The sequence below is a fragment of the Macrotis lagotis genome, chromosome 1, assembly GCF_037893015.1.
Source record: "Macrotis lagotis isolate mMagLag1 chromosome 1, bilby.v1.9.chrom.fasta, whole genome shotgun sequence".
Taxonomy (NCBI): domain Eukaryota; kingdom Metazoa; phylum Chordata; class Mammalia; order Peramelemorphia; family Peramelidae; genus Macrotis; species Macrotis lagotis.
The window spans coordinates 853896457-853924315 of record NC_133658.1 but is presented as its reverse complement, the minus strand read 5'-3'; the positions used below and the strand labels follow the sequence as shown (position 1 = coordinate 853924315).

General features: G+C 48.3%; 1 protein-coding gene and 1 long non-coding RNA gene across 6 annotated transcripts in view; one reads left to right on the top strand and one right to left on the bottom strand.

Moving 5' to 3' along the window:
• The window catches only part of KCNQ4 (potassium voltage-gated channel subfamily Q member 4), a 72920-nt gene that overhangs the window by 2163 nt on the left and 42898 nt on the right, over positions 1-27859 (bottom strand). Inside the window, exons 2-13 of the mRNA XM_074217656.1 lie at positions 24640-24730; positions 22532-22658; positions 21967-22142; positions 20891-21016; positions 20581-20691; positions 20178-20273; positions 16196-16284; positions 13962-14123; positions 3820-4049; positions 2395-2494; positions 657-788; positions 233-374 (exon numbers count right to left, since the gene is read on the bottom strand). Of these exons, the coding sequence (XP_074073757.1) occupies positions 233-374; positions 657-788; positions 2395-2494; positions 3820-4049; positions 13962-14123; positions 16196-16284; positions 20178-20273; positions 20581-20691; positions 20891-21016; positions 21967-22142; positions 22532-22658; positions 24640-24730 (1582 nt within the window). The remainder of the gene's footprint in view (positions 1-232; positions 375-656; positions 789-2394; positions 2495-3819; positions 4050-13961; positions 14124-16195; positions 16285-20177; positions 20274-20580; positions 20692-20890; positions 21017-21966; positions 22143-22531; positions 22659-24639; positions 24731-27859) is intronic.
• Positions 104-27303, top strand: LOC141508766 (uncharacterized). 5 transcript variants are annotated; one of them, XR_012474495.1, is made up of 6 exons: positions 104-836; positions 1399-2062; positions 2188-2425; positions 9719-9902; positions 10229-10369; positions 21935-27303. It is a non-coding gene; the product is annotated as an uncharacterized LOC141508766 (long non-coding RNA). The 5 variants fall into 5 exon arrangements; XR_012474493.1 differs by having other exon boundaries at positions 10229-14024; XR_012474496.1 differs by lacking the exon at positions 21935-27303 and adding an exon at positions 13797-15089.

Genomic DNA, 27859 nt, shown 5'->3' with positions numbered 1-27859 from the left:
GGTAGAGGCAGCGGGGGCGGGGCCGAGGGACGGGGCCGCGTTGGGTAGAGGCAGCGGGGGCGGGGCTGACCCGCGATTGGACCCTCCCTAGGGGCGGGGACTAGCCATCTTGGGGCTTCATTGGCTGGAAAGGGAGTTCAGGTGGAACCCGGCTGGGGGCGGGGCTCGGCCGAGGGTGAGGCGTAATTGGTCGGGAGCTAGGCGGAGGCGGGCTCCCCGGGCGGCGCCTCACCTGCTTCTCCACCTTGACCACCCGGCCCAGCATGCTGATCTCGTCCCCGGCCTCTCCGGAGTCCGAGGGGGCCTTGTCCACCTTCTCGCGGGCCTTGCGGTCCCCGCGCTCCCCGCCCCCCCGGCCCACGATCTGGTCCACCCTGGTCGGGAGAGAAAGACGCGCCCGTGAGGGGGGGCGGGGGGCGCCCGGGGCTGGGGGGCCGGACCCCTCCCTCCGGGGCCCCGGGGCGCAGCAGAGGCGGACCCCCCCCCCCCGGGCCCGCACCGCCTCCTCCGCCCGGGTGGGGAACCGCGGCCTCGGAGGCCGGCCGGCTCCCGGCTCAGCCCCCGCGTGCTGGGGCTGCCGGGGCACGTCGAGGGGCCGCGGGACAGCCGGAGCCGGGCGGGGGGCGGCCTGCCCGAGCCAAGGAGGGGGCACCCACCGCGCCTGCAGACTCTTGATCCTGCCCAGCATGTCCAGGTGGCCCGCCGAGTACTGCTCGATGACGTCCTTCACGTCGTAGGGCCTGAGCGTCTCCTTGAACTTCCTCTTGGCTACCAGAAACTTGAGGATCCTGCGGAGGGGCAGCGATGGGCCTGAGCGTCCGGCTCCCCGGCCCCAGGTGAGCCGAGGGACCATCCCCCAGCCGCCCCTCCTCCTCAACCCGTGGGGCTCATTCTGTGCCGCGCCGACACTTCTCGCCCGGACTTTTGCCCGTCTCGGGCCGTATTCCCCCAGCACGTCCCCCCCAGAAGCCCTGTCCGAGTGTGCTCACTCCAGTGACTCCTTGCTCCCGCCCTCCTAGCCCTCTGGGTCCTGAGCGCAGGCCAAAGGACACCGCGTTAGCAAGCACCCTAGAGACCACACAGACGAAGGGCCTTGTCCAGGCCACAAAGGGAGGGCTTGTAAGTTTGTGTTCCGATCTGGCCCTCCGTTTTCTGAACTGTGAGCTCTCTCAGGGCAGAGAACAGGTTTCTTTCATCCCATCCACTTTATCCCATCACAGGATTTATTAGATGAGATCATCTAGATTATTAATACCTTCCTTTTACAGATGAGGAAACTGAGGAAAAGAGAAAGCACATGACTTGATTAAGGGTCTATAGTTAGTAGTACAAATGAAGGATATAAAACCAGATCTCCTCTCTAAATCCAGAATTCTTTCCATTATTTTTCCATCACAGACTGCCTCTCCTCTCCATATTTCTTACCCAAAGAAGCTTAACATAAAGTCCCTCTGAGGAGACCATGAGGTTTTGGAACAGGGCAAAAGAAAGAACAAAGAGGGTCCAAAGTTTAGGCAGGGATGGAAGTCAGAAAAGAGAAGGAAGCCGAGTCTTGGGAGCAGAGGTATTTTGCCTGGGAACAGAGAGGAGACTTGGAGGCTTTTTTGGGAGGTAGACTCCAGCTGGAGATGTGCTACTAAGCCTGAGGGAGATCCAAGAAAGCCAGAGACACAAAGTCAGATGGGGGAGAGAGCAACAAAAATGCAGATAATCAGATACATTGAGGCAGATAGACAGATAAACAAAGAGCACCAAAGACAGACAAAAAAGAGAGAAAGAAAAACTGGAAAAGAGAGCCAGAGACAGAAACAAAGGAATAGACAGTTAAAAAATAGAAATAAAGAGAACAAAAAAAAAATCAAAAAGAGAAAAGAGAGGAGAGAGATACAGATAGAAAGGAAGAAAAAGAGGAGGAGGAGCAGGAGAAACAAAGGAAGGAAGAAGAGGAAGAGCTGGAGAAAGAAAGGGAGAAAGAAGAGGAGAGAGAAAAAGGAAAAGAACAAAAAGTAAATACAAATGTGGGAAGAAGACAGAGAAGCAGGATGACCATCTCTGGGCAAAGGTGAGTCTGAGATAAAAATGCAACCAAGACAGGGAGAAAGAAAACCTGTTGAGTCCCCTATTCACCATAATTAGGGCCTCATTTCAAGAGTAAAGTGATAACTAACATTCTCTTTCATTGGCCAGAAGTTGCTGGTAAACAGGTACCCCAGAGCCTGAAGCAGGAAGCTGCTGTAAACCCAGAGGTTGCCTCACCACCCTGGCCAGGACTCCTCATCACCAGGGCTGCCAGGTGGACAGTACTGGAGCTGGCTTTGTGCTGGGCTGGCAGAGCTGGACCAACTGGAGCAGGCCAAGGAGGAGTGGGGAGAGGAGAAGAAGAGTGACACTCACCGGACAGAACGGATCACCGTCTTAATGGCAGGTATGACATCGTCCACAGTGAGCTCGCACTGGTAACCCTTCTCTTCTGTCACATCTTCAGAGGGACCCTCTGTTGAGATAGTAGCAACCTGTTAGTCCTCCCTTGGAAGATGACTGGAGCATCTTCCACAGCTATATATTCTGATTATTTCATCAGAAAACAGCAGCATGACAGAGTTGGAAGGAGTCTAATTTCAAATAATTTCCTTTATCCCTACTCTCCACCTCATTTTTTAAAAAAGTTGTTTTTTTTTTGGTAAGGCAATGGGGTTAAGTGACTTGCCCAAGGTCACACAGATAGGGAAGTATTAAATGTATGTCTGAGGCTGAATTTGAGCTCAGGTCCTCCTGATTCCAGGGTTGGTGCTCTATCCACTGTGCAACCTCACTGCTCCTCCACCTCATTTTGGGGGGGGGGGGGAAGGGATTGAGTTTGGCATTCAATGTCACTATTCTATAGGATCACCACAAACTAATGAAGCCATCAGAAAGAAAGAAAGTTCCCCTCACCCAACTTCTTTGTAGATGTAGGTTATTAGAACTATGGAAGTCTGCAAACTTTTTATGGATGTGTTGATTAGTTTTGCTAACACTTTTTCCTTTATTATTATTATTATTATTATTATTATAAGGGATTAGTATTTGGAAAAGAGAGGGAAGGAATATATTGGTAGAAACAGGTGATAAAAACTAAAAACTATTAATAAAAAATTTTTTTACAGAAAGTTAATGCTTCCATCCCCCCCCACCTTTAGGCTCCACAACCAGGAAAGGCCTTTTAAAAAGATCCTTCCTGGTTCTTTTCAAAAAGTTTGAAACAGATAGCAAGCAACCTGGTAGAGAAGAGACTGGTGCCATTTGTGAACCTGAGGAACAAATTCATTACACCAGGACAGGATGGGTCAACATGGGGATACCCAATCACTGTATATCTCCCCTCACTTCAGCATAGAGCACTCAAGGCCACAGAATGTTGCCATTTTCTAGAAGGAGAAAATTCACACACCCAGGACAAAAATACTTTCTATAGTCAAAATGACTTTTTTGTACCACCAGGTTTTTTTGGGGGGGGGGGGGCAGGGGGAATGACAGCTACCAAACATGCAGATAAAGGAGAATAGAGTAGATAAATCAAAGAAGTACATCCGATCCGAACCAGAAATGCCCTTAGAGATAATCTAGTCTAACACCTCTGTTTTCAACAACCAAGGTTATGACTCACCCAAGGCCATGCAGTCAAATTTTGCAATTCTTTGTTCTCTTGTTCTGAGATTTGGGTACTAGATGCTACAGGCTGGAAGGCTAATCCAATTCTACTTGGGAACTCTCTGAGTCAGTTAAGACCTCCTCAGTTCCAGGAGCTAGTGAATGCACCAACTGGCCATTTGAACTCACCCTCTGCTGATGCTCGAGTCTTGAGCCTCAGTGATGCCCGGAAACGGGTCCGGTCATTGAAACTCCAACTCTTCTGGACCTTAGTGGGGCTGGTGGGCTCTCCAACACTCACATTCTCACTCTCACTTCCTGGGGAGGTTCGGGATGGTGGGGCCAAGTGTTGCTTAGTCCTTCCACATTGGCGCTGGGCACTGTTCATTCGGATACGGTCCTTGATGCCCATCTTAGTGCTGGGGCACAGGGACCAAGGAAGGAAGGAGAGAAGGGAAAAAAAAGATTAGGAAGACAGAAAAGAGTAGGCTTCCTCCCTAGCCTGTCACAGAGCCCTGAGGGGAATATGGGGCTTTGGTCAGGGCAAGAGGTAGCCTCTTTTTTTTTTTTTAATGGAGGTAGCCTCTTAAGGCCAGGGATGGACAAAATTCTAATCCATGCCCTAGTTAGATTGGAAATAGGAGCAAAAGGAGATTGGTGGGAAAGTGGGAATGGAGGAGATTGGTTGATGAAGTGGAAGAACCTGGAATTGGAAATTAGGAAGATTTAAAGTGGGAGTAGGAGAAGTTGTTGTCCAGAACTAGAATTGGAATTGCAAAGACTGAAAGAATTTGGAAATATGAATTAGGGATACTGAAATTGGGAAATGAGTGGAAACTGGAATCTGGAGGTGGGGAATGTGAGAAATTAACTAAAAGTGAAAACTGGGGAGGCCAATTTGAGGTAGGGACTGGCAAAAATGGAAGAGAGAATTGGGAGGGGATTGAAAATGGGAATGAGGGTAATTAGAGGTGAGACCTGGGAGTACTCAAAATAGGCCTTGGAGATTAGAGGCAGTGATTTGGGGGATATGAAAAGGGAAAATTAAAGATATTGGGGGAAGGACCTGGAAGAAACTAAAAGAGGGCTCCAAGTGACTTGATTACTCCCCCACACACACACCCCTTTACTGAGACATACAAGAGTGGAAAATGTAAAAAAGAGACAGGTGGCCACAGTGGAGATCAGTTTGGTGGAGACCCAGGCAAGAAAGTTAGAGAGGCAGGTATACTCCAAAGACAGAATTAGAAGGTCAGCAGGAATGTGCTCAGACCTCAGAAAACCTAGGGGAGATCTAAACCCAGTCTGGTCCCACATGGAATCCCTTTTGACCAACATGAAGACTGACTGAAGACAGAGCTGGGAAGCAGGCATCCAACTTCAGGGGACAGGCCCAGGGGAAGTTCTTTGGCTTTCTTAGGAATGGGAGGGAGGAGCATGAGTGTGTTTGGAGTTCTCCCTTACTAAAACAAAAACAAAAAAATCTATAGTGTTTCCTGTTGGGCATGGCCAAGGTCTCTGATATACTGCCCATCATATGTATGTATTCACTTGAGTGAGTATAGATTGTGCTTATGGATGTGTGTGTGTATGTATGCATATAATACACACACACACACACACACTTTGTATATATGGGTGTTCAAACACCTGTTTCCATGTACAGTTGAGTGTTTAGGTCTAAATTATGCTGCTGGATGTGTGTGACATATAGCTTGTGCTTCAGGTCCTCCATTCTGTCTTTTATCAAACAACTAACTCCATAAGGGAATGGAGATCAAAGATTCTGCATGGCCCAGGGGACAGAACCAGATGCAGAAAACAATGACAGAAAGGAAGGTTTAGGGACAATTTCTTGCCAGATAGGACTGTTCCAGAGTAGCCCAAGCTGCCATAGGCACCACCAGTAAGTCCCCCATCACGTAAGGATCCCAAGGAAAGGATAGATGACCACTTGATAAGTACAAATACCAGATGACTCCTGAGATCCCTTCCAGCTCCAAGAGTTTCCGACCCTGCCCTGCCCTGGATGGATGGAGGCTAGAGTACCAGAGGAGAACAACCTTCCAAAAGGATAGCCACCTCCCATCCTGGAGGAAAGTCTGGAGAATGGGGCACAGAGCCACAGGGGAAGGTCCGACAAAGAGAATGTCAAGGATATTGATAGATTAAGCTCTGGGAAGGCAGGAACCATTTCATTTTGTTCTTGCATCCCCAGGACCTGGCAAATAGTGGATACATAATAAATACTTGTTGAGAGGCTGACTGATCAATCTGAAACATGTGTGACCTATTCTTAAAAGAGAGTTTCTAGATTTTCCTTTGTTTCCTCTGACATAACATTAAGCAAAAACAAACAAAAAAAAAGGTTAACTCTAACAAGTAGTGGTTCAAGCAAATGTGGGCAATTGTGGGGGGGGGGGCTTAGGCAATAGAGGGGGATTTGGAGCTTTCCAAAGAAGGTATTTGTCCTGAGTCACAATGTCCCTGCTGGGTTTTCTATGTCCCCCGCAAAGGACCGAGAGATGCCAACCATCTTGACTGAGACATCTGGAGGAACCCCAGTACATAAAACCTATTGCAGGCTTGTTGAAATAATAAAAAAAAAAAAACTCAAGTGCCAAAAAAAGCAACCACCATCTGGCTGTTTTTATAGGCTTGATCTGCACAAGCACATGCCTGCTTCCACAACGAGCTTGTTCCTCCTTCTTCCAGAGGGCTGCCCTATACCTTAGGAGGGAAGATAGGTCATAAGATTTAGAGCTGGAAGGGACATTCAAAGTCATCTATCCTAACCTCATTTTACAGATGAAGAAACTGAGGCTCAGGAGAAGGGACTGGCCCAAGTAAAGTGACAGAGCCCAGTGGCAGATAACCAATCCTGAGCATTTCCTATCCCAGTCCCAGAGTCACCCCTCCACATACATACTTCCAGGGAACTCTAAACCAAGTGTACCGTGAAAGCCAGTCTATGACCACGCCAGGGTCAAGGTCATTTAAAGGATTAGGAGCAAAGAGCAGGGACTCTGGAAAGTAGACCTGAGAGAAGGGGGGCGGGGTTTGATGAGGTTCTCCCCCCCCCCCCACTGGGATGTTCCAGGGAATGTGGAAGGGCAGAGACAGGCACTGGTTTCAGGGGCAGAGTTCAGGGAAAGAATAAAGTTCCCCCATCTTCTAAATCCCATGCTTGAGGCCATGGTATAGAGGGTTGGATGGGGTATGAGAGGCAAAGACTGAAACCAGGGGCACCTTTGAGAAGGCAGCCAGGATGAGCAGGGACATCCCTGGAGCCAGGAGCAGGTGGGAGTCCCTGAACCTGTGGACCTCTTAGAAGGAACTCCAGGGAATAGGGATGGGAGAGAGGCAGAGGAAAGGAGATAAATGGGGCATCTAACTCATCCCAACCATCATGCTCATCCAGGTCCCCCAAGGTACTCCAGAACATCCCTTGAGCCTGGATGGGGGAAAGTTTGGGAGCTGGTACATGCCTCAAACTTTGCTTAGTTCCACTGGTCTTCCAAGGTTTTCCACATGCTAACAAGCAAACCCTCTCCCCTGCCCAACCACCCGTGCAGCTCCTCTGTCTGGTAACCAGAAGTTCTGGGGACAAAGGGGGACTCACTTCCTCACTAGAATTGGAGGGCACAGGAGATGCTAAAGTTTATCTTCTCCCAGAACGGGGAGGTGGGGTTCTAAGATGAGATCAGGAGAATCTAGAATCCAGGTTCTCAAAATCTCGAAACCTAGAAACCATGAATGGGCTGTGTTGTTATTAGGAGAGGCAGGATCTCAAAATCCTAAAAGCTAGAACCCTATAGGTAATGTTGAGCCAGGGAGAACCCAGAACATACTATAACAAAGTTCAAGAGCCTAGAACTTTGTGAATCATGCTGCAAAAAAAGAGAACTTAGAAACAGGGACCTCAAAATTCTAGAACCTAGAGCCTCTTGGTTCATGCTGAGATGAGTACTAGAACCCAGGAGTTTCCATTCCAGAACCTAGAACCTTAGATGCCATGCTTCATTCTTGGGTTGCCAATTCTGATTGATCACAAGGTGCCAGCCTAGTCATCATCCTTGGAGAAGTACAGGGGCAGAGGGACTCCATCCTCAAAGCATTCAGTACGAGTGCCTCTCACTTTTCAGAAAACATACAGGTTATATCAAATAGAAGGAAAAGAGAAATACCCTAAGGAAAAATGAAGAGCCCACCTAACAGGGATAAATAAGCTCAAAATTATTTTATGTGCACCCTTGTTATTGAAAAGCCTCAATTTCCCATTTGGGAAAGATCATTTCCAACTCTGACTATGTCTCTTCCCATCATAGATTTAGCCCCATGCTCCAAAAAGCATTTTGGAATAGCTGTACTTCCTTGCACTAGAGAATGGGTTCTAGTTCACTTAGGTTTGTTTCCCTGGAGCAATGATTTGCTTAAAGCAAGGGCTACCTGCAAAGGGCAATATAGTCTCAAAAAATGATGGGGAGAGACCAGTGTTGGTGTACCTTAGCCTCTCTAGACTAGTCCAAACTAAAGACTTGGTCCATTAGAATCAAGGAAGACAAAGAAAGGGAGAGAGTTGTCTCTCCTTTCTGTTCCCAGTGATCTAGAGCGAGATCCCTAAGGTTCTGAGTACAGATGAGGCCCAGCTCTGGGCTACAATGAACACTCTCTCCCCAGATTTAGCCCCATCTAAAATGGGGCAGTGGACAGAGGCTAGGAATGAACCAGGGAATTCTGATCTCCTAGACTCCAAGAACATCAGAGCTGGAAGGCTGCTTAGAGATCAGCCCTTTCAAACTTCATTTTGCAGAGGGGAACAGTGATTCCCAATATAATCACAGGCACACAGTAGGTCAGCAGCAGAACTAGTCTTGAACCCAGACTTCTGGGCTTCTCATTCAGGGCTTTTCCCACTCTGAATATCATAAGATCAAAGAATTTAGAGTGGAAGAGACCTTGGAGACCATCTACTACAACCTCTTCATTTTACAGAAGAGAAAACTGAGGCTCAGAGAGGATAAGTAATTTGATCAGTCACACAATGAATCAGTGGTGGTGCCAGTACAAGAAGCCAGTCCTTTGGAGCTCAATGTTATGCTCTTTCTACTGGGTCATTATACTGGGGGAGACCCTATGAGGCTAGCAGGAGGCTTTGAGGGGAGGGTCCTCATGCACTTCTATTCCTGAAGCTATGGAATAACCAACTACAGATACGCTGTTCTGGTGTAGGGTGGAAATATGTCCACCAACCCCTGCTCCAGGAGCAGCACCTCAGGCTATTCCCCGTAGTACCACCACGCATGCCAGGCCAGGAAAGAGGGGGGACAGGCAGCATGCATCCCATGCCCTATTCATAGGCTCCCCGGCTCCCATGCTCCCATCTGGGCAGGAGACCGGGAACAGGAGGCAGGCCAGGCGCCGGTACCTCGGTCTCCAGCTGGCGTGGATCCGAAAGAAACTCCGTTTATTACTAAACATTTGGCTGGAAAGTTGAGAATGAGACACGAGTAGAGGTTAGTGGGGGCAGGCAAGCATGGGTTATGTATGGGGTTGGTGCTCCCTGAAGGAGGAGCCTTAGCGTCCGGGGCCTAAGTGTCCACCACTGGCCAAAGAAGGGACGGCTTTCCAGGCTGTCAGACACAAGGGAAGATTCACAGTGGTAGCCTATGCCCAGCCGCCAGGTAGGCTCTGTCTGGTCTTGTGTAGAACAGTTCTTAGAGGAGCAAAGGGCCATGAAGCTGATCCAGGTTCTCCTCTCCTGGGCTGCATCTTGGGACCTCTGTTCTCCGGATCCATCCTGAAGAAGCCAGAGACTCTCCTTTGCAAGGGCCCTTCTTGCTACTATCACAGTGGCGTGTGGAAGCTGGTACCCTGAGGGCATGCTTGTTTCCATGCTCCCTCTGTCTAGCCTAGAACCTGGCATGTAAATGCTTGTTGATATATTGATTAATTAAATATGAGGACCTTAAAGCCAGGCCTAAATGTCAGCTTCTGTTCTGACGGGGTGGGGGGGGGGGGGAGATGGGTCCTTTCCCCTAAACTCTCAGATCACCAAATAACAATAATAATGTTACCATTTATATAGGTCCTATGTTACAGGCATTATGCCAATGCCCATGGGCACTAGGAAGCCTAGCCCCATGACAGTGCCATGCCTCCTTCTCAACTCTGGAAGGGCAGACAGACAGACACAGACATGGACACACAGATGGGCATAGGATCTTATGGAGTGACATCCAAAAGCCTTCTCTCCATTCTTGGAGCTTGAGGTAGGCACTGGGACTTAATTACCCTTTCTGCCAGGAGGGGGTTGTTTCTAAGAGACTTTGGAATCCAGGTTGGGAAGCCAGAGGATGGCCCTTGGGATGGCCAAGAGGACTCCGGGTGCCTCCAGGCCTTGCTCCATGGCTCTCCATCTGGACAGCGCTACCTACATGGTCCCCGGCTCCCCAGGCAGAGGCCTGGCTCTGATGTGGCCATTCTTAAGCTGTGGGAAAGACACAGTAGTGGAGATAGGAATTGGGGGAGAGGCACCTGCAGTCTCCCTGCTGAGAGGTCCTACAAATAATTTCTCAACTCTTTTTTTTTTTTTTAGGTTCAACTCTCCTTTTGACCTTAGCAATGTCTCCTATTTCCTCTTCTGTTTCACCAGGCCAGTTCCCACTTCTGCAGCCTTTCAAAGTTTTCTGACTATGTTCAACTCAGCCTGAGCCTGCCCTGTTTGACTCTGGGCTAGGTAAGTAAGGATCTCCTGATAGTTCCCCAAGGACACTCAGGCTGGAGGAGGTCTAATTCTCAGCCTGGAGGGGCTGGGGAGAGGGGAGAGAAGGGGGGGATTCTACCAGATATCTGTCCATAGGATTCCATGATACCTGTACGTCAGCCGGGCAAAGACTACATCAGACAAGGGCATGGGGTCCTTATTGTGGCTTCCCAACCTTGCCCCCCATGGCCCAGCTCTCTCCTCTAGATTGAACATAAGTTGGAGTGTATCCAAGAGTTCCATATTCCTCAGCCCAGGTGTGGCTCTGCCATATCCTCATCTTGGGGCTCTCTTGTACCCAAATCCCAAGTTCCCCACAACAACCACATCCTAGACTGGCCTGAATCTTGGGCTCTGGTTCTCCAAATCCCTCATCTTAGACCCCTTCCCCACTCCCCATCAGGGTTCTCTGTATTCTCATTTTTAATGCCACCCATACCCTCATCCTGGGTTCCCCTGAATCATGCTCATCTTTATCAAAGGGAACTTCTTAGGAAAGAAGAGGAAAGGGTTAACTACTTCTAGTGATTCCCGGGGGACTAGCTGAGTTCCTGGTGCCCTACATAAGAGCAGAAAACCAAGCCTGGAACAATCCATTTTATCCATTCAATAGGGGTGATCCTTACCATTTCCTACATCTTTCCCCCATTATCTGCCCCCACTGGTGCCTACCCAGGGAAGGGAGAGCAGAGGTACCCCTCCCTACCTCGCCCTGGCACCAACCCCCAACAATACCCCACACTACTAGGGGTCTGCCATTCTCTTGGAGAGGCAAAGGCCCAGGGAGGTTAAGCAGTTTTCTCAAGGACACACAGTAACTGGTGGAAAAAGACTAGCCAGAGGACTACCCAGGACTCCTCTCCTTCCTGCCGCCAGTGTCCCTTTGTCCCCTATCAGGTTTAATACCAGGAAGCTCTGGGCCTCTGGGAGGCAGATCTTGATGGACATTTGCAAGGAGGCTTAGGGAGTGAGTATGAATGTTAAGAGGAAAGAATAAGATGGAGACAAAAGAGGAATGGAGAAGAGAGTGAAGGTGATGGAAGCAATTAGATCTGATTTCATGGAGGCTGTGATTGGGAAGGATAGAAGCAAGGTCCCCTTCTCCTGCACATGTCCTCCTCCCATGTGCCTGTCTTCACTCTGCCTGGAAATCTGTCATTAATTCTCCATGAATCTTTGGCATGTTTTGCCTCTTTCAAGATGTCAAAAAAAAAAAAAAGGTCCAAAGGAAGTTGAACATTCCTCTGGCTCAGGCCCCAAGGATGTACTGGGGGGGACAAGGTGGGAAGGAGTGGCCAATCACTCCTACCCCGTTGGAGACCTCTGACTCAGAAGGAAAACATGGAAAATCCCACACCTGAGGCTGAGGGCAGGAGGGGCAAAGGAAGAAGGGTAGGTTCAGAACCAAACCCTCTGTGGGATTTCAATAAGTCCTATCCACAAAATGGGAAAAAAGGGGTTTGATTTAGTCTCTGGGAGACAAAGCCTGGATCCTACATCCATACAAACTCATATTCACCCCCTCAAGGAGGCAGCTTAGGGTGTCAAGGTCACAGGTACTCTGGGGGGGAGGGGAGGAGGAAGAGGAACGCTGGCTCAAGCCTCCAAATCAGAGATTAGAGAATTTGAGCTGTAGAAGCGTGCCAAATAGCACAGGACCCAGAGTTTGAAATGGACTTAGTAAAGAATTCAGTTCTCTTATTTGATAGAAGACTGGAGCTCAGAGGGGAGGAGACCTAGTGGTCTGAGGTCAGTGGCAGAACCAGGACTGAGCACAGCCAGGTTTCCCAACTCCCAGGCCACTGCTCTCTCCACTACCTTCTGTGCTTCATTTTACAGAAGGGGAAAATTCAGAAAAAGAGAAGGGATATTAGGGTCCTGGATCTAGCACTGGAAAGGACCTCAGAATCATCTAGTCCAACCCTCTCATTTTACAGAAGAGGGAAAATGAGATCCAAGGAAGTTAACTGGCTTGTCTAAGGTCACACAATGTTTAAAAAACCCCATCAGAAGTGGGACTTGCACCCAGATCCTCTGGCTCTAACATCCAGTGTTCTTTTTTCCTATATCATTTTTCTTTTTTCTTTCTTTCTTTCTTTCTTTCTTTCTTTCTTTCTTTCTTTCTTTCAGCAACTGGGGTTAAGTGACTTGTCCAGGGTCATACAGAGTCTAAGTCAGATCCTCCTGACCCACAACACCACCGATATGCCCCCCTCCTGGAGCACTTTTTAAAATTCAAACCCAGTTCCTCCATATCAATTGGTCAAGGTTCATTTTTCAATACCTGTTCCATCAATAGTGCCCCCAGGTACAGCAGATCATGTTCCCCTTCCTCCCCACACACACCCTAGAGGGTCAGGGCTTGGCAGCCATCACAGGCAATGCCATTCCCCCCCCCCCATCTGCCAACTGAAGATTACCTGAGCCGTAAGCACTTGTGGCCAGCGGCCTCCTCCTCTCTCCAACTTCCCAGGAGGAATGGGAGGGGGAGATTCAGGGAGGAAGGGAAGGGGTTGGAGGTGGAGAGAAAGAGAGAGACATGACAATGGCATGAGTGGTGAGGCGGGTGGTGGAGAAGTTATGGGGGATGAGGAGACAATGGCAGGTGTTTTCTCCAGGAGGTGCCCAAGTGGATCGTCCTTGGCTACCCATGAGCCATCCTTAGTCATTAGGCATCTCCACCTGATCCTGCTGTGAAATAACAGATCAACAGGAGCACATTCTGGGAGGGGTCTTAGAGATCCCCTAACCCAAACAGCTACCTGGATAGAAGAGGCCCAGAGAGGGGAGAAATAATTTGCCTAAAGTGGCCCTCATCAAGAATTAGGCCTGGACACACATGGGCTCCCCATCACTGGAGGAAACTCCTCATTTCACAAAGGAGGAAAGTGTGGTATGTGGCAATTAAGTGACCTGCCCAAGACCCGTTATTACATAGCTGACCAGGATTCAGAGTCACAGACCTTTCCTCATCCTGACTCTGAACCAAGCTCGGTCCCCTTTCCATACCTTGCAAACCTCATAACACTATGGGAACGTCAATTATTCTATGATTCCTGCAAGACCAACTCCTGGAGGTTACACCAGAGAAAGATGCTACCTGACGTTCAAGCAAGGACTCAGGTTGGGGCTGGACTAGGGGGCCGCTCCCAACTCTGAGACTCAATGAGCCCCCTGACTCCAAATCTATTGCATTTGCCAAGGCACCCTGCCCCAGACCTGGTCAGAGCCTCAGTTACCATCCCCTTCCTGCCCTGTTCCTGGGTACCCAGTTCTTCCTTCACCAAGGCTGGATCCTGCTCCCAGGATGTTCTCCTTCATCACCAGACACATCCCAGACGGTGCCAGGGACGTGAGTCCTAGGCCACCCCTTCCGATGCCCATCCACCTTACCTGGCAGGGAGGCTGGCACATGCCCGCTGGAGAAGAAGCCTTACTGGGAGCATGGCCAGAGAGGACCTATGCCCAGCAAGGAGAGAGCAAGCCAGAGGAAGAGAAGGAGAGTGAGAGAGGACAAGAAGGAGAGGAGGAAGAGGAGGAGCCGGCCCTGTCCAGGGGCCCCTACCTTTCCCCAGGGCAATAGGAGGCGCTGCCCGGCCGGTGGCAGGTGGCGAAGGTCTGATATCTGGTGGGTGCTCCAGTGGGTGCGGGGGGCCTCCGCACCTCCATGGGCCAAAGGCCCCCATTACGGGCCCGCCGCACATGCTCAAATAATATTACCAGTTCTCTGTGGGGCAGGTGGGATGCAGATACAAAACGGGAGGAGTTACTGGAGTGGGGAGGAGGTGGAGGAAGGCTCTGGCCTTCTCTCTCTGCCAGCAGTCTGGCCAGAAAGGCCATTTCTCCCACCTCCCTCCTCTCTAGGGCTCAGTCTCTGGGAGGCCCATTTGCCCATGATCCTGACAAGCTTCAGGAGCCTGTGCCCCACAAGAGACCAGAGCAAGGGAGGTCTCCAGTCCTGCCCCCCAGCCCATACCACCTCCCCTTTAAGTACTCTCTGTCCCATTTGGGTATTCCTCATTTTTGGCTCCCTGGTATAATGCTGAACGAGCTGGTTAACAGATTGGATAACTGAATTGATTGATTAAGGTTAAATCTCTCCAAGAGCTATGGGCAATTCCTGAAGGAACTCAGGGTGATCACTTCAGGGGCTAACAGGTGGTCCCTCCAGAAGTAGGGGGTCATCCCCTAGAAACTATAGGATTATCATCACTTTGGGAGCTAAAGGGTTAGCTCCTCAGAAACTGAGGTGCTGAGGAGCATCTGTTCAGATAGGAGCTAAGGGATTATTCTGTCCCTCCTGGGCTGCTGACCCTCCTCCCATCCAGCCAAGCTAAAGGACTCTGGAGCCAAATGAAGTGACCACTGACCTGCAGAGCCACCCCCCCATGTAATGAATTTTCCTTTGTTATCCCCCAGTGAGCCCCTAGGCCGGGAAGGGTCCCCCAGTGGCCCCGAACCACCTGGCCCTATTTGGGGCAGGCAGTGGATAAGGGGGTCTTCTGGGCAGCTTCTGAGGAGGGAGCAGATGGGGAGAAAGGCACCTCCAGCCTTTCTTCTCTCCTGTTATCTTTTCTCTTGCTTCCTCAGAGGAGCCCCACCGGGGAGGCTTCAAGGAAGCAGGGAAGGGAGGGGAGAAACCAGGTGTGGAGGAGGCGGGGGTTCAGCAGCTGGCCGTCCACCGAGGAGCTGAGCAGCTAAGTAGGCGGAAAAGCAGTGAGCGGCCTGGGGGCGGGGAAGGGGGGATCGCTGAGCTCAGCAACCTCCCCCTAATAGCTCTGCACCCGTGGGACTGAAGGATGGCCCCGGGGCACAGGCTCCATCCTGGGGCCCTTGGGATGGGCAGCTCCCCCCACCCCGGGGCACTTCCTTCCACCTTGGCTGTTCTATTAATAACTACCCCCTCCAAATCATCATGCAGAGTGGACACAAGTCCATCCCCTCCCTCCAATGCTGCCCACTAAATGGGGGCAGCCCAGACAATCTCTGAGCCCATCTCAGCCGGGTACAGAACTGGGTGAGCTAGCAGGGTACCCCATCCCTTGACACAGATGCCCATTTTCAAGCTTCCTGTTCTGGAGTCCCCCTGGAGCAAGCATGCCCCTGGCCCTTTCCCCCATGACTGGGAGAGAGGGAGCCCCTTTCACTTGGCATGGAAGCAGTTTTTGCTTAAGGGACAGATCCAGAATTGCTGGGTACCCCAGAGCTAGACAGAAACCATTTCTGCCTTGGTCCACATGGGCAGCAACCAGATACGGGTTCTGGTTCTATGCAGCCCAGTTAGCATTCTCTCATTCCCCTAGGGTAGGTCACTGACTCAGGAGACAGCCAGGTATGGTCAAGAAGACACCTGGGAGGGTGATAAATGTTCCTGGAGGACCCTGCTGAATAATATTAATAATTTTAGCAATCACAAAATTGTCTTCTAAGGTATTTTAAGGTCTATGAAACCTGACTATCCTTGTAACAGCACTGTGAAGAGTATAAAAACTATTATCCTCATCTTACAGATGAGTAAACTGAGGCTTATAGCTTATGATCAACCCCTTAATAGCCTGACCCCACAACTAACCAGCTAATATGTGTTTTCCCCCACTCCCTAGTAGGTCTGGTTATTGATTGCTCCTTCCGGACTCCATTCTAAAATGTCTGGTCTCTGCCCCACTCGCCCTCTCCTCCTATGTCCTAGACTAAAATCCAAGCATCTGTTAGGCAGCTGATGCTCAGAATCTGGTAGGTTCCATCTCTCACTGACCCAACACCTCCCCTCCCCCCAAGGTGGGTCTCAGGGATGCCTACCTGAAGGATGGTAGTATACTGTCATAATAGTACCAGGTGGCTGTCAGGTAGGCTCGGCTTGTGTCGGTAGAATAGAGACGCCAGGCAGCCTAATGAAAATAAAACAGTCATCACACTTCCTCCTCATCTACCTTGCTCACCCCGCCTCCCATTTCTCAATTCAGAGAACAGACAACATTCAGGTACTGGGCCTGGACAGGACACCTGGCTTGAGTTCCAGCTCCAATACCTAGGCAAAGGAACCTTGAAAAAATCATTTCCTTTCTCTGTGCCTCAATTTCCTCCTTTGTAAAATTATGGGGCTTGAAAAAGGGAGGCAAGATGGCATAGTGAAAGAATGTTAGATCCAGGACATTAGTTCAAATCCTGACTCTATTTACTTCCTGGGGAATTCACCTAATGTTCTATCTTAAGTTTCTTGAACTTCAAAATGGGGGAGAATGGAAAATTTCTTTCTAATCTAAATCTATTATCTTCAAAATTCGTGCTCTAAATTGAAGGGGTCTAGCCAACAAATATTTCTTGCAGTGCTCAGACATTGCCACAAGAGGGTGCTAGACCAAAAGTCCTTGATTGAACTAGATGGGAAAGGATGGAAGGATTTGGATCCTTACTTTGGGACTGTATATAGATGAGTATGAGACTGGGAAGGCTGGAGGAGCTGAGGAAGAGGAAGGTGGGAAGGGCAGAAGAAAAGGAAGATGTAAAAGACTTCTAGTCCAACATCTTTGCTTCAGAGAGGCCAGTGATGCCCCAACACAATAAGTGGTTTGCTCAAGGCCACACAGGAGCTAGGTAGCAAAGCCAGGAATCTGGACCAAATTCCCAAACTGAGCACTCATATAGCCTGCTTTGTAAATCTCTCTCTCTCTCTCTCTCATCTCTCTCTCTCTCTCTCTCACACACACACACACACACACACACACACACACACACACACTGGGAGAGAGGGAGCCCCTTTCACTTGGCATGGAAGCAGTTTTGCTTAACAGACAGATCCAGAATTGCTGGGTACCCCAGAGCTGGACAGAAACCACACACACACACACACACACACACACACACACACACACACACACACGGAGTTAATATTATTTCTTCCATACCATGTTGAAAGTTAGACTAAAGGAAGGAATAGGAGACCAAAGTAGGGGAAGAGAAGAATGAGAAAGTAGGGATCACCTTGGACATGGTATTAGCGGCTGACTTGGGGCTGGGGGAATAGATGCCCACCCCAGAAGTCTTCCCTCATAGCTGCCTTGCTTCTCACTTGTCCTTGAGAGCTCACCCACTTTGCCTGGGCCTGCCTCCCAGGATGGATATATTTCTATGGCGGGCAGAGGCCTTGGAAGCCACTCATTAATTATGGGGGAACCACAATGCCAGCTGTCTCAGCCAGAGCTTGTACCAGCAGCCTAAATCAATGTCCCTGCAGGGATGGGGACAAGGATGAGGAGGGCCATTGTGTGTGGGAGGAGGGGAGGGGACTCTGAGGAAGGGAGATAAGGAGGTGCTAAATGGAGGGGGGAGTGGTCAGCCAAAGGCCTTGCCAAGGATGTCCAGGCCATGCGCTCTGGGTGAAGGATGGCAGTAACAGGGGATCAGGTGGAAAAGACAGTCACCCCAGTGGCTCCTTCTGGGCAGAGAGCCCAAGCAGGCAGAGAAAGGGGGTTCATAGGGAGGAGAGAGGAACTGGTCCAGGGTTGAGGTTAGGGCAGCCCAGCATACAACTTCATGGAATTCACAGCCAAAAGGGACCTCAAACATCATCTAGTCTAACCTACACAGATGGGGAAATTGAGACCCTGAGAGAGAAAAGAACTGGCTCAAGGACACACAAAGTGGCAAGTTGGAGAGTCAGAATTCGAACCCAGGATCTCTAACTCCAAATCTGGGTTGTGTTCTATTTCCAACACATGTCTTCTCCTACTTTATTCCCACAAACACATATCCAGCACCCTCCTCTATGATTGTCCCCACCAAGGGTCCCATCCCAGACACAAGGGGCTGGCTGGCATTTGTGTTCGTTTTCTTCCCTTTGTTCAGCTACTGGCTCTCAGGAAGCTCGTGGACTGAAATTCAGCTCCTTTCTTTTCTTTTCTTTTTTTCTTTTGGTTCTTTATTATAAGGGAATGGCTTGATTGGGAGAGGAGGAAGGAGGGATGTATTTGGAAATGAAGATGATGTAAAAACCAAAGATAGCAATAAAAAAAATATTTAATTCAGTTCCTCTCTCCTTATCCTCAGTTTGTGCCCCAAGGCCCAGAGCTTTGCAAACAGGTCACCTAGGGTGGGCACCAGATAGATAAGGAGAACCAGGAAACCCCCCCACACACATAGCTAAATCCTCAGTCCTCTGAACCCCAAACCCAGTGACTATATCCTCACAAGCCCTCCCCTCTCTAGGATTTTGGGACACTGCTGTCTCCTGGATCTCCTCCTACCTGTCTGTCCTCTCAATCTCTTCTGAATCTCTGTGTGGACATATACAATGGCTCTGTCTAGGCCCTCTTCTCTTCTTTCTCCACATTTCTTCTCTCAGTGATCCCATCAGCTCTCATGAACACTCCTAGCATCTCCATACATATCTATCTAGCACACATCCTTCGTCACCATATCCTGGACATCTCCCCAAGATGTTCCACAGGCATCTCAAACTCACCATGTCCAAAGCAGAACATGCTAGCTTTCCTAGCTGCTATACTCACCTTTCTCCCAATTCCCCCAATATCATCCAGGGTACAATCACTTTTCCTGTTAGGTTCACAGCCTAGGAGCCACCTCTCAGTATGCCCTGTATTTTACCACTGCCCCACTCAATCAGCCACCAAGACTTATCAGTTTAACTCCTTCACCATTTGCATTCATCTCTTTTCTACCCCCCCCTCCATGACCACCACCTTAGTTCCCCATGGTCTTTCATCTGGATTATTACAATAGTCCAATTGATCTCTCTGACTCCAGCCTTTCCCCACTCCAATTCATTCAAATTAGTATTCCTTAAACTCATGTTTGACCATATTGCTCCCTTGTTCAAGAAGCTTCTGTGACTCCCTTTTGTTTATAGAATAAAATATAAAACTTCCTTGTTTAGTATCTGAAGCACTTCACAATCTGCCTCTCAAACAACTTTCCAGGCTAATTAAACTTATATACACTATGTTCCAGTCAAATTGGCCTAATTACTGTTCCCTCAACATAACATTCCATTTCATAGGATTATAGATTTAGAACTGAAAGGGGCCTTCAGGGCCATCAAATCTAATCCCTTCATTTTACAGATGAAGAAAGAGGTCCAAGGAGGCTGAGTAACTTTACATAAGGTCACAAAACTAGTGGGTATCCAAGGCTGAATTTCAACGCATATCTTCCAGCTGCAGCAACTCACTTGCTACTTCTGTGCCTTTGGATGGGCTGAACCCTAAGCCTGACCCATCCTTAAATGCTCTTCCTCCTTGTCTTCCCTTTCCAGGGCTCCCTTCATTTCTTTCAATTGTCACCTCCTAGACAAGGCTATTGCTAAGTCCCTGGTTGTCCATGCTCCCCTCCCTTAATTGCTTTATGTTGACAATCAATGTACTTAGTAATATGCATGCTACTTCTCCCTCAGGAAACACAAATTCTTTGAAAGTAAGGGCTTTTTTCTCTTATTTTCTTCCTTCCATCATTCTTCTGATCTTTCCTTCTATCCTTCCTTCCCTTCTTCCCTCCCTCTTCCTTTCTTTTCTTGATCTTTCTTCCCTTTCTTCCTATTGCTTTCTCTTTCCTTCTTCCTTCTTTCCCTCTTCCTTCTGATTTTTCTTCCTTTTCCTTTCTTTCATCATTCTCTCCTCTTCCTTTCTTTACTTCCCTTACTTTCCTCTTTTTCTCCCTTCCTCCCTTTTTTATTCCCTCTTCCTTTCCTCTACATCAACAATACTTAACAGAGTGTCATTTTATACCAGTGCTGAATCAATGCTTACTGATTTGAACTTAGACTTACCTGGATGAGGTTGGCTGCTGGCATCCTGCGCTTCTCAAAGTGCTTCTGGCGATGCTGTTCCTGAACCTTTAGAGCAAAGCCGGAGCCCAAGATGCCCTAAGGAGTGAGGGCACCATATCAGAATCAAGGTGTGCCAGGTGAAGTCAGGCTGGTCACACTGGTTCCTAACAGTCCTGAAGGGTCTTCAGGAACCAAGGCTCCAGCTGTTTTCATTCCAGAGGAGGGAACTCTCTTAACTTGTGTCAGGAATCAGAGAGAGGATATTTGTGTCTAGTTTCCATGAAATGACAATCCCCAGTACCACCCATCTTGAGGTTGACCCTGTCCTCCTGATGGAGGAGTTCCCAGGGCTCCCTCTTCCTCACCACCCTCCTTAGAGTTGATGATGCTCAGGGACACTCACGGCAGGCAAGGCGAAGAAGGAGATGCCCAGTAAGGCAAAACCAGCTGCCAGAACTCGGCCCAACCACGTATGGGGGGTCTTGTCCCCATAGCCGATGGTGGTCAGTGTGATCTGTGGGGAGAGAGGCCAGAAGGGCTCAAGGGTTTGGTCACTTAGAGGGATCTGGTCACTTGGGAGAATGATCACATGGGAGGATATGGTCCTTTGGAGGCATGGAAACAAAAGGGCTCTATTTGCTTAGGTTATAATCATGGAGACACTTGGGACAGATAGTAGGAAGGGCCAGGGCAGGGGTGAGAGGAGGACATACCGTGCCCCACCACAGCGAATCTGCATAGGAGGAGAAGTCAGAGTTGGCATCCTTCTCCGCCAGATAGACAAGGAAGGAGGCAAAGATGAGGACCAGGAAACCAATGTACCAGGCGGTGATCAACTCCTGGGGTAGAGGGATTAGAATTGTTAGCTCCAGAAGCCAAGGGCAGGGTGTAGTGTCCTACCCAGGGAGGCCCCATCCCTTTCTTCCATGGCAACCACTACCCCTGGGATCAGGTGGTGCTCCCATTTCAAAAGTTCAGTCTTCCCTTTGTGTTCTCTACTTGGAAGGATCAAGGTTCACCTTCCCCACTGTAGAGAAGAAATATTAAGTTCTTCTCAAACCAGGCCTTCTGACTCTAGGATGGACTTTGGATTCATACAAATGGAAGGAACTTTAGAGATCAACTACTCCAATCATTTTATAGATGGGGAATCCAAGGCTCACGGAGATGAATTTATTTGTTCAGAATCATACAGCAAGATTGACTGGGAAAAAAAGAATGTCAGATGGGGTTAGAGGATAGGGATTCAAATTCAATCTATGCTTCGTAAATCTATGATCTTGGGCAAAAAAAAGAGAAGGCACAGGATGGGAGAATGGAAGAAAAGGGAAGGGAAGGGGAGAGAAGAGAGGAAAAAGGAGGGGGAGAGGAGGGGGAAAGGAGGGGAAAAAGAAAAGGGAAGGGAATGCTAGACAATCAAGGGAAGGCAGGGGAAGGGAAGAAGGAAAAGGAAGGGGAGGGGTGGGAAGGGAAAACAAGGAGGGGAGGATTAGTTTGTTGGAGTTTTTTTTTTTTTTAGATTTTTCAAGGCAATGGGGTTAAGTGGCTTGCCCAAGGCCACACAGCTAGGTAATGATTAAGTGTGTGAGGTCGGATTTGAACCCAGGTACCTGACTCCAAGGCCGGTGCTCTATTCACTGAGCCACCTAGCCGCCCCATGGGTTAGTTTTAAAGCAATAAATGTCAGAAGGGAGGCTGGAACACCAGGCTCTAATTTCCCACCAAGGCTCTTTCCATTCTTTCCTTGTTTTGTACAGTTTGATCCCCTCCCCCAAGGCCCATTGAGCACCTTGCTGTGTGCATAGACCACAGAGCCCAGCAGCTTCCAGGTCCCTCCACGGCGGTCCATGCGCACCATACGCAGAATCTGCAGGAAACGCATGCTCCGCAAGGCAGACGTGGCGAAGATGTTCCCCTGGGTACCAGCCGCAATGACGGCCAATGAGGCCACAAACACAATGAAGTCTGAGGTAAGAGAAGAAAGTGACAAATGTGGGGGTTCACAAGGACATTTGGGGGGTACAGAGTATCCCCTTGACAGGCCCAAGGCCTCCAGCAGGGCCTCTAAACATAACTTCCAAATTCCTTGTGCTTATGATTATGATTTTTAAAAAATCACTTATCACAAATTGGGACCAAGTTGTAGGGAAAGGGAGGGAGGAGGCATATGGGGAGAATTAGAACCATCCTAGGAGCCCCAGTCCTCCTCATTAGTGTTACCTGGGGTGAGGATCAGAGAAAGGGTTGGTGCCAAAAGTAAGGATCGTCTGGCACCATGGCCTGCGGTCAGAATCACGGTTAGGGTCAAGAGTCCAGACCTGGGTCAGGGGTCAAGGATCAGAGCCAGTCATTACCAATGACACAGAATGGTTTCCGGGCAAATCGGAAGCGCCCCTGCCAGCCCCTGTAGCGGCAGCAGCAGCCGGCTGACCAGATGCGAATGATGTACTCCATGCCGAACACCACGATCATCACAAATTCCTGTGGGAAGGAAAGGGCTGGGTCTAGTTGGGGAGAGGAGCCCCGAGCAGCTTTCTCATGTCCAGCTCTTTACCTTGGATCTCCTGGCCAGGGGCTCAAGGACCTTTCCTTAGAACTGAAGAGGGGCAGCGCTTTAGTCTCTGCCTCCCTCAAAGACTGGGGATCCCCGAAGGCAGGGACTGTTGTCTCTATCCCCACTTCCAGATGTCTCCGTATCTCACACTAAGGGGGTCCTCACCTTTCCTACAATCTAGAGGACAGAGGTGTATTTCCTCTTCTGCTTAGGGGCTCCCTGAAGATGCTGTTTACTCTCCCTGACTTCCCCAGCCTGGAGGGTCCTGGGGACAGAGGGATTCCCCAGCATTCCTCATAGTCTGGGAGCTCCAGTCAGGGGCTTCTTAGAGATGCTAGTGTGTCTCCCCATCCCTGAGGTGTGGTGGTCCCTGGAAACAGAGCCATGTCTTCCTCTCAGTCTGCATGCTTGGAGTCCAGAAATTTGAAGAAGACTCAAATTATAAAATAGAAAGGAGAAAGCCTCAGTTGATCATCTCCCACTCTAAAGTAATTCAGACCTGGTTCCAACTATTTTTATTTTTAGGATTTTGCAAGGCGAATGGGGTTAAGTGGCTTACCCAAGGCCACACAGCTAGGTCATTATTAGTGTCTGAGGCCGGATTTGAACTCAGGGACGCCTGACTCCAGGGCCAGTGCTCTATTCACTGCACCCCCCAGCCACCCCCCAGCTAACTATTGACTCTGCCTTCCTACTATCCTACTTCTCTTCTGCTCCCTTTCTCTATCTCTAGATCTTTCCTTTCTTGTTCAGTCCCTTCCCAGTCCCCTCCCTCACTGACAAACAGTTTCTGCCCACATCAAAATTGTGCTTTGTCAGAGAAACCTCCTATGAATCTCCCCTATCAGACTTCTCTCCTTTTGCCTACAAATCTATGCCTGCCATTATTTCCTCATTATAAAATGGGCAAAATAAAGCATCTATCTTCTAGGGTTGTAGTGAGGATCAAATGAGATATGTGTAAAGTGCTTTAGAAATGTTAAGCCATAGGGGCGGCTAGGTGGCACAGTGGATAGAGCACCGGCCCTGGAGTCAGGAAGACCTGAGTTCAAATCTGGTCTCAGACATTTAATAATGACCTAGCTGTGTGGCCTTGGGCAATCCACTTAACCCCATTTGCCTTGCAAAAAACTAAAAAAAACATGTTAAGCCACAATTATTAGAGGGATGAGAAAACTGAAGTCCTGAGAGATTAAGTGAAATTTGTCTAAGGTCACATAGCTCTAAGGATACCCAGGTCCTCAGACTTCAAATCCTTTGAGCCTTTTTTTTTTTGGTATTACGGTCTCTCCTTCCATCTCCCCAGCCCCCTTCCAACACACATATAACCTCTCTATAGGCACAAGGAGGATATGAGGTACCAAAGACCACTTCCCCTTTCCTATTCCTGGAAAGACAAGTAAGGGTCTGCAGTGGGTCTTGGAACTGACCAACAAATCAGAGCAAAGCAAGTTCCCTCTGAGAAGATTATGATATCAAGGGTCAGAAGGGTCCTTAGAAGACTCTCTCATTTTACAGATGAGTAAACTGAGGCCTAGAGAAGATAAGCTCAAACTAAAATTCAGATCTTGTGAGTCTAAATTCAACTGCCACATCATTTCTCCCATGTCCCAATGTGAAGTCAGGGAAGGAGAGAGGGATAGAGCTCCTCATAATAGGACCTGGCAAGCTCATGGAGAGTGACAGCCAATGACAGCCACCCTACTCCAGCTACATTCATCACAACTCACACCCCTGCCTGTAGACTTGGCCAGATTGGGAGGAATTTTCCATGGAACCCGATGCCCAGGGATAAAACCATCTCCCACCACTCACTGATGCCATCATCTGGTCCTCCCTCCTGGCTATTTCCCATGAACCATGGTCCTGCCTCTTACAGTTGGACTCTCAATATTCCAATATACTCACCAAGATAAGGAGACATTCATTGGCAAGCTCCTGGTGCTCCTGAATGGTGGACAGCACTGACAGGACCAGGCAGCTAAAGACCAGCAAGAATCTGAAAGAATAGCAGGACAGTGCAAGGTCAGTCCACAGGACTAAGCAGGATGGGGAGGAGCAGCAAATGAGGCTAGGAAAGAGGGGCAATTTATGGAAAATGAAGGAAGGTAGTCCAGACACCTTAGCAATAGGGAGTCCCTGAGGGACCTTCAGCAAAGGGAAAATGAAGGATACAGAAGTGTGGCTCCTCACCCAACGGCCCCCAAACAGCCTAACTGGAAGCAGGAAGGCCTCCCTCAAGAACACAGATTTGTCATGTTCAATTTGCTTCAACCTGATTATTATAAAGTTCTTAATTTAGGCAACAAAGACAACAGGGAAATAGGTTCAGCCCTCAAGGAGCTTCCATTCTATTAGGAAGGGGAAAGAAAGGGAAGGAGAGAAGAGAGAGGGGAGCACTTCCAGAATGGAGGTAGGAGATGGAACATCATGCACAGGGTGTAGTCAAGGACCTGTTTGATGAGCATGGAAGGCATGTGAAAAGGACTTCATGAAATAAGACTAACAAGGTAGATGGCTTTAAAAGCTACATGGATTCTTTCTGGTCAACTTGCATTTTCTCAAATGGTGGACATGAACACTACTATTATGTGGGCCTCTGAAAATTCTTCTGACTTTTGAAATGGGCCCCTCATACTCAGCAAGATTGGGAACCACTGGGCTGGGTAGTCACCTCTAAAGCCCCTTAGAGTTGAAACTCTGAATCCTGTAAACAAAGGTCTCAGAATGATGGAGGCATCTGCGTACCCTATCCCCACTGCTCCAGGTTGAAGGACTGGATCCCTAATGCTGGGCACAGCTTGCTCATCTGCCAGGGGCTCCCTGCTCTCACTCTGTTCCTTCTTCCTGAAGCTAGGGAAAATAGATGGCAGAAAGGGAGAAGGACATCACCTGACTTTAGAGCTGGAAAGGACCTCAGAAGTTATCTAATTAGTGAGGCCCAGGGAGGAGGAGGGGTCTTTCTCAAGAGCTTGCATCAAGTGAGTAGCAAAAGAGGGGGAAAGTCTAGAGAATATCTCCATTCTCATCTCCAGAAAGGTCTTAGAGAAAGGGGCAGCCTTTCCCCTTGCTAAAGTCAGATGATGTCCTTCTGCCTTCCTACCATCTATTTTCCTGTTGCTACTTGTACCCTCCAATGTTCTCTGAAACGTATTCCCCTTCATTTCTCTTCCTTTTTCTTTTTTTTCTATGAAATATTAATTTTCTCAGACAAGCTTTAAAATTTCAAAACCAAGAAAAGAATAAATGAAAAAATTTAAGTGCTTATCATGGGCCAGGGGACAGCTGTGAATAAACTGCCAATCCTAGAGTCAGGAAGATTCATCTTCCCGAGTTCAAACTCAGACTGACACTTATTGGCTATGTGACTCTGGGCAACTTGTTTAACCCTATTTGCCTCAGTTTCCTCATCTGTAAAATGAGCTGGAGAAGAAAATGGGAAATCATTCTACCATCTTTACCAAGAAAACCCCAATTGGGATCAGGAAGAGTCAGACACAACTGAAAAATGACTCAACAACAGCTACTACCATGTGCCAGGTCCTGTAATAAACTCTAGGGAAACAATACCAAAGTGAGACAGTCCCTGTTCTCAAAAGTCTTACATTCAAATAGGATAGAAACAATAATGACAGAAAAGAAAGACCCCCTAGAAGAATATTTTTAACATGGTCAACCTCCAAAATTTTGGAACAGGTAAAAAAAAATCAAATAATTGGTGTATTTTATAGATAATTATAAAATAAAACCCCAAATGGGGTCAAATCTTGTATCATTCCAGGAGGATCTGCAGATTAAAGGACAAAGACTTGCTAGAACAATTTGGGTAATATCAAAGAATTCCCCACCTCCTTTATCTTAAATCCCTCTTTATCTATTAGGTCCTTTCTTGCAACCATGTCCAGATCTTCCCCTTCCCAGAAAAAAAAAATCCTTAATTTGAACAGTCCATCCCCCTATCATTTTTCACTAGATATCCTTTTTTTCAGCCAATCTCCAACCCCACCCCAAAATAAAGACATCTGTACTTACTGCTCCCATTTTCTCACTTCCAAATCATTTGGTTCCTTGTGTCCACTTAACTGGTTACCCCTTCCTCCTACATACTCTCTGATCCTGCTCTCCTGCGTCTCCTCCTAAGTATCTGATACTATGCAGTTTCCTCTGCAGTTGCACCCCACACCTTATACATTAGTCATCTTTTATTCCCTCTCTACATTTTCTTCTGTGAATTCTCTAAGCAAATGGCTCAGTCTCTCTCTTGAGCTCCAGTGTCCCTTCACCAACTCCCTCCTCTTAATGGAAATGTGGAAATGTCCCTCCTCTTAATGTTCCCACCTTTGTCTGAGGTCCTATAAGGTTTGCAACTTTGGAGTCATCCTCAAGTCTTCACTCTCCTCCTTGGCCTTCCATCCAATCAGTTGCTGATTTTGCTGACCCCCATCTCTTATGTTTTAATGACCAGCCATGATTCCAGAGGATCAGTGATGACCCCCCATTACCCATTCCTACCTGAGAGGTGAGAGATGATGCACTCAAAGTGCAGAATAAAGTGAGCACTTTTGGATTTGACTTATACAGAAATTTATTTTGTTTGACTATGCATATTTGCTTATGAGTTGTTTTTTTCTTTTTTACCCCCAATGGGAATGGGGGTGGGGGAATAGGGAGAGAGAAAATAGATTTTTATTCATTTAAAAAACTCAACATTTTTTGTTTCCTCCTGTTCATTCATTGGACCCTCATCACTTGTTAACTAGTTAGCCTCCAATAGGTCTCCTTGCATTCAATCTTTCCCCTTCTCCGAGCCATCCTCTACACAGCTGCCAAAGTGATATTTCTAAAGCACATATCTGATCATGACACTCTTCAGCTCAAAAAACAGTAGAGACTCCCTATTATTTCTAAGATCAAATACAAATTCCTTTCTTTTGTACTTAAAATCCTTTACTAGTTGAGTCCTTCCTTACTAGAAAATCTCATATTATTCCCCTTTATCCAGTTCTTTGTTCCAGCTAAACTGAATATTTGCTTTTTCACTGCATATGAGAACCTTAGCATATTCTACCCCCATGCTTCAACCTCTTAGAACTCCCAGTTCCCTTTAAGCCCCACTTTAAATGCCGCT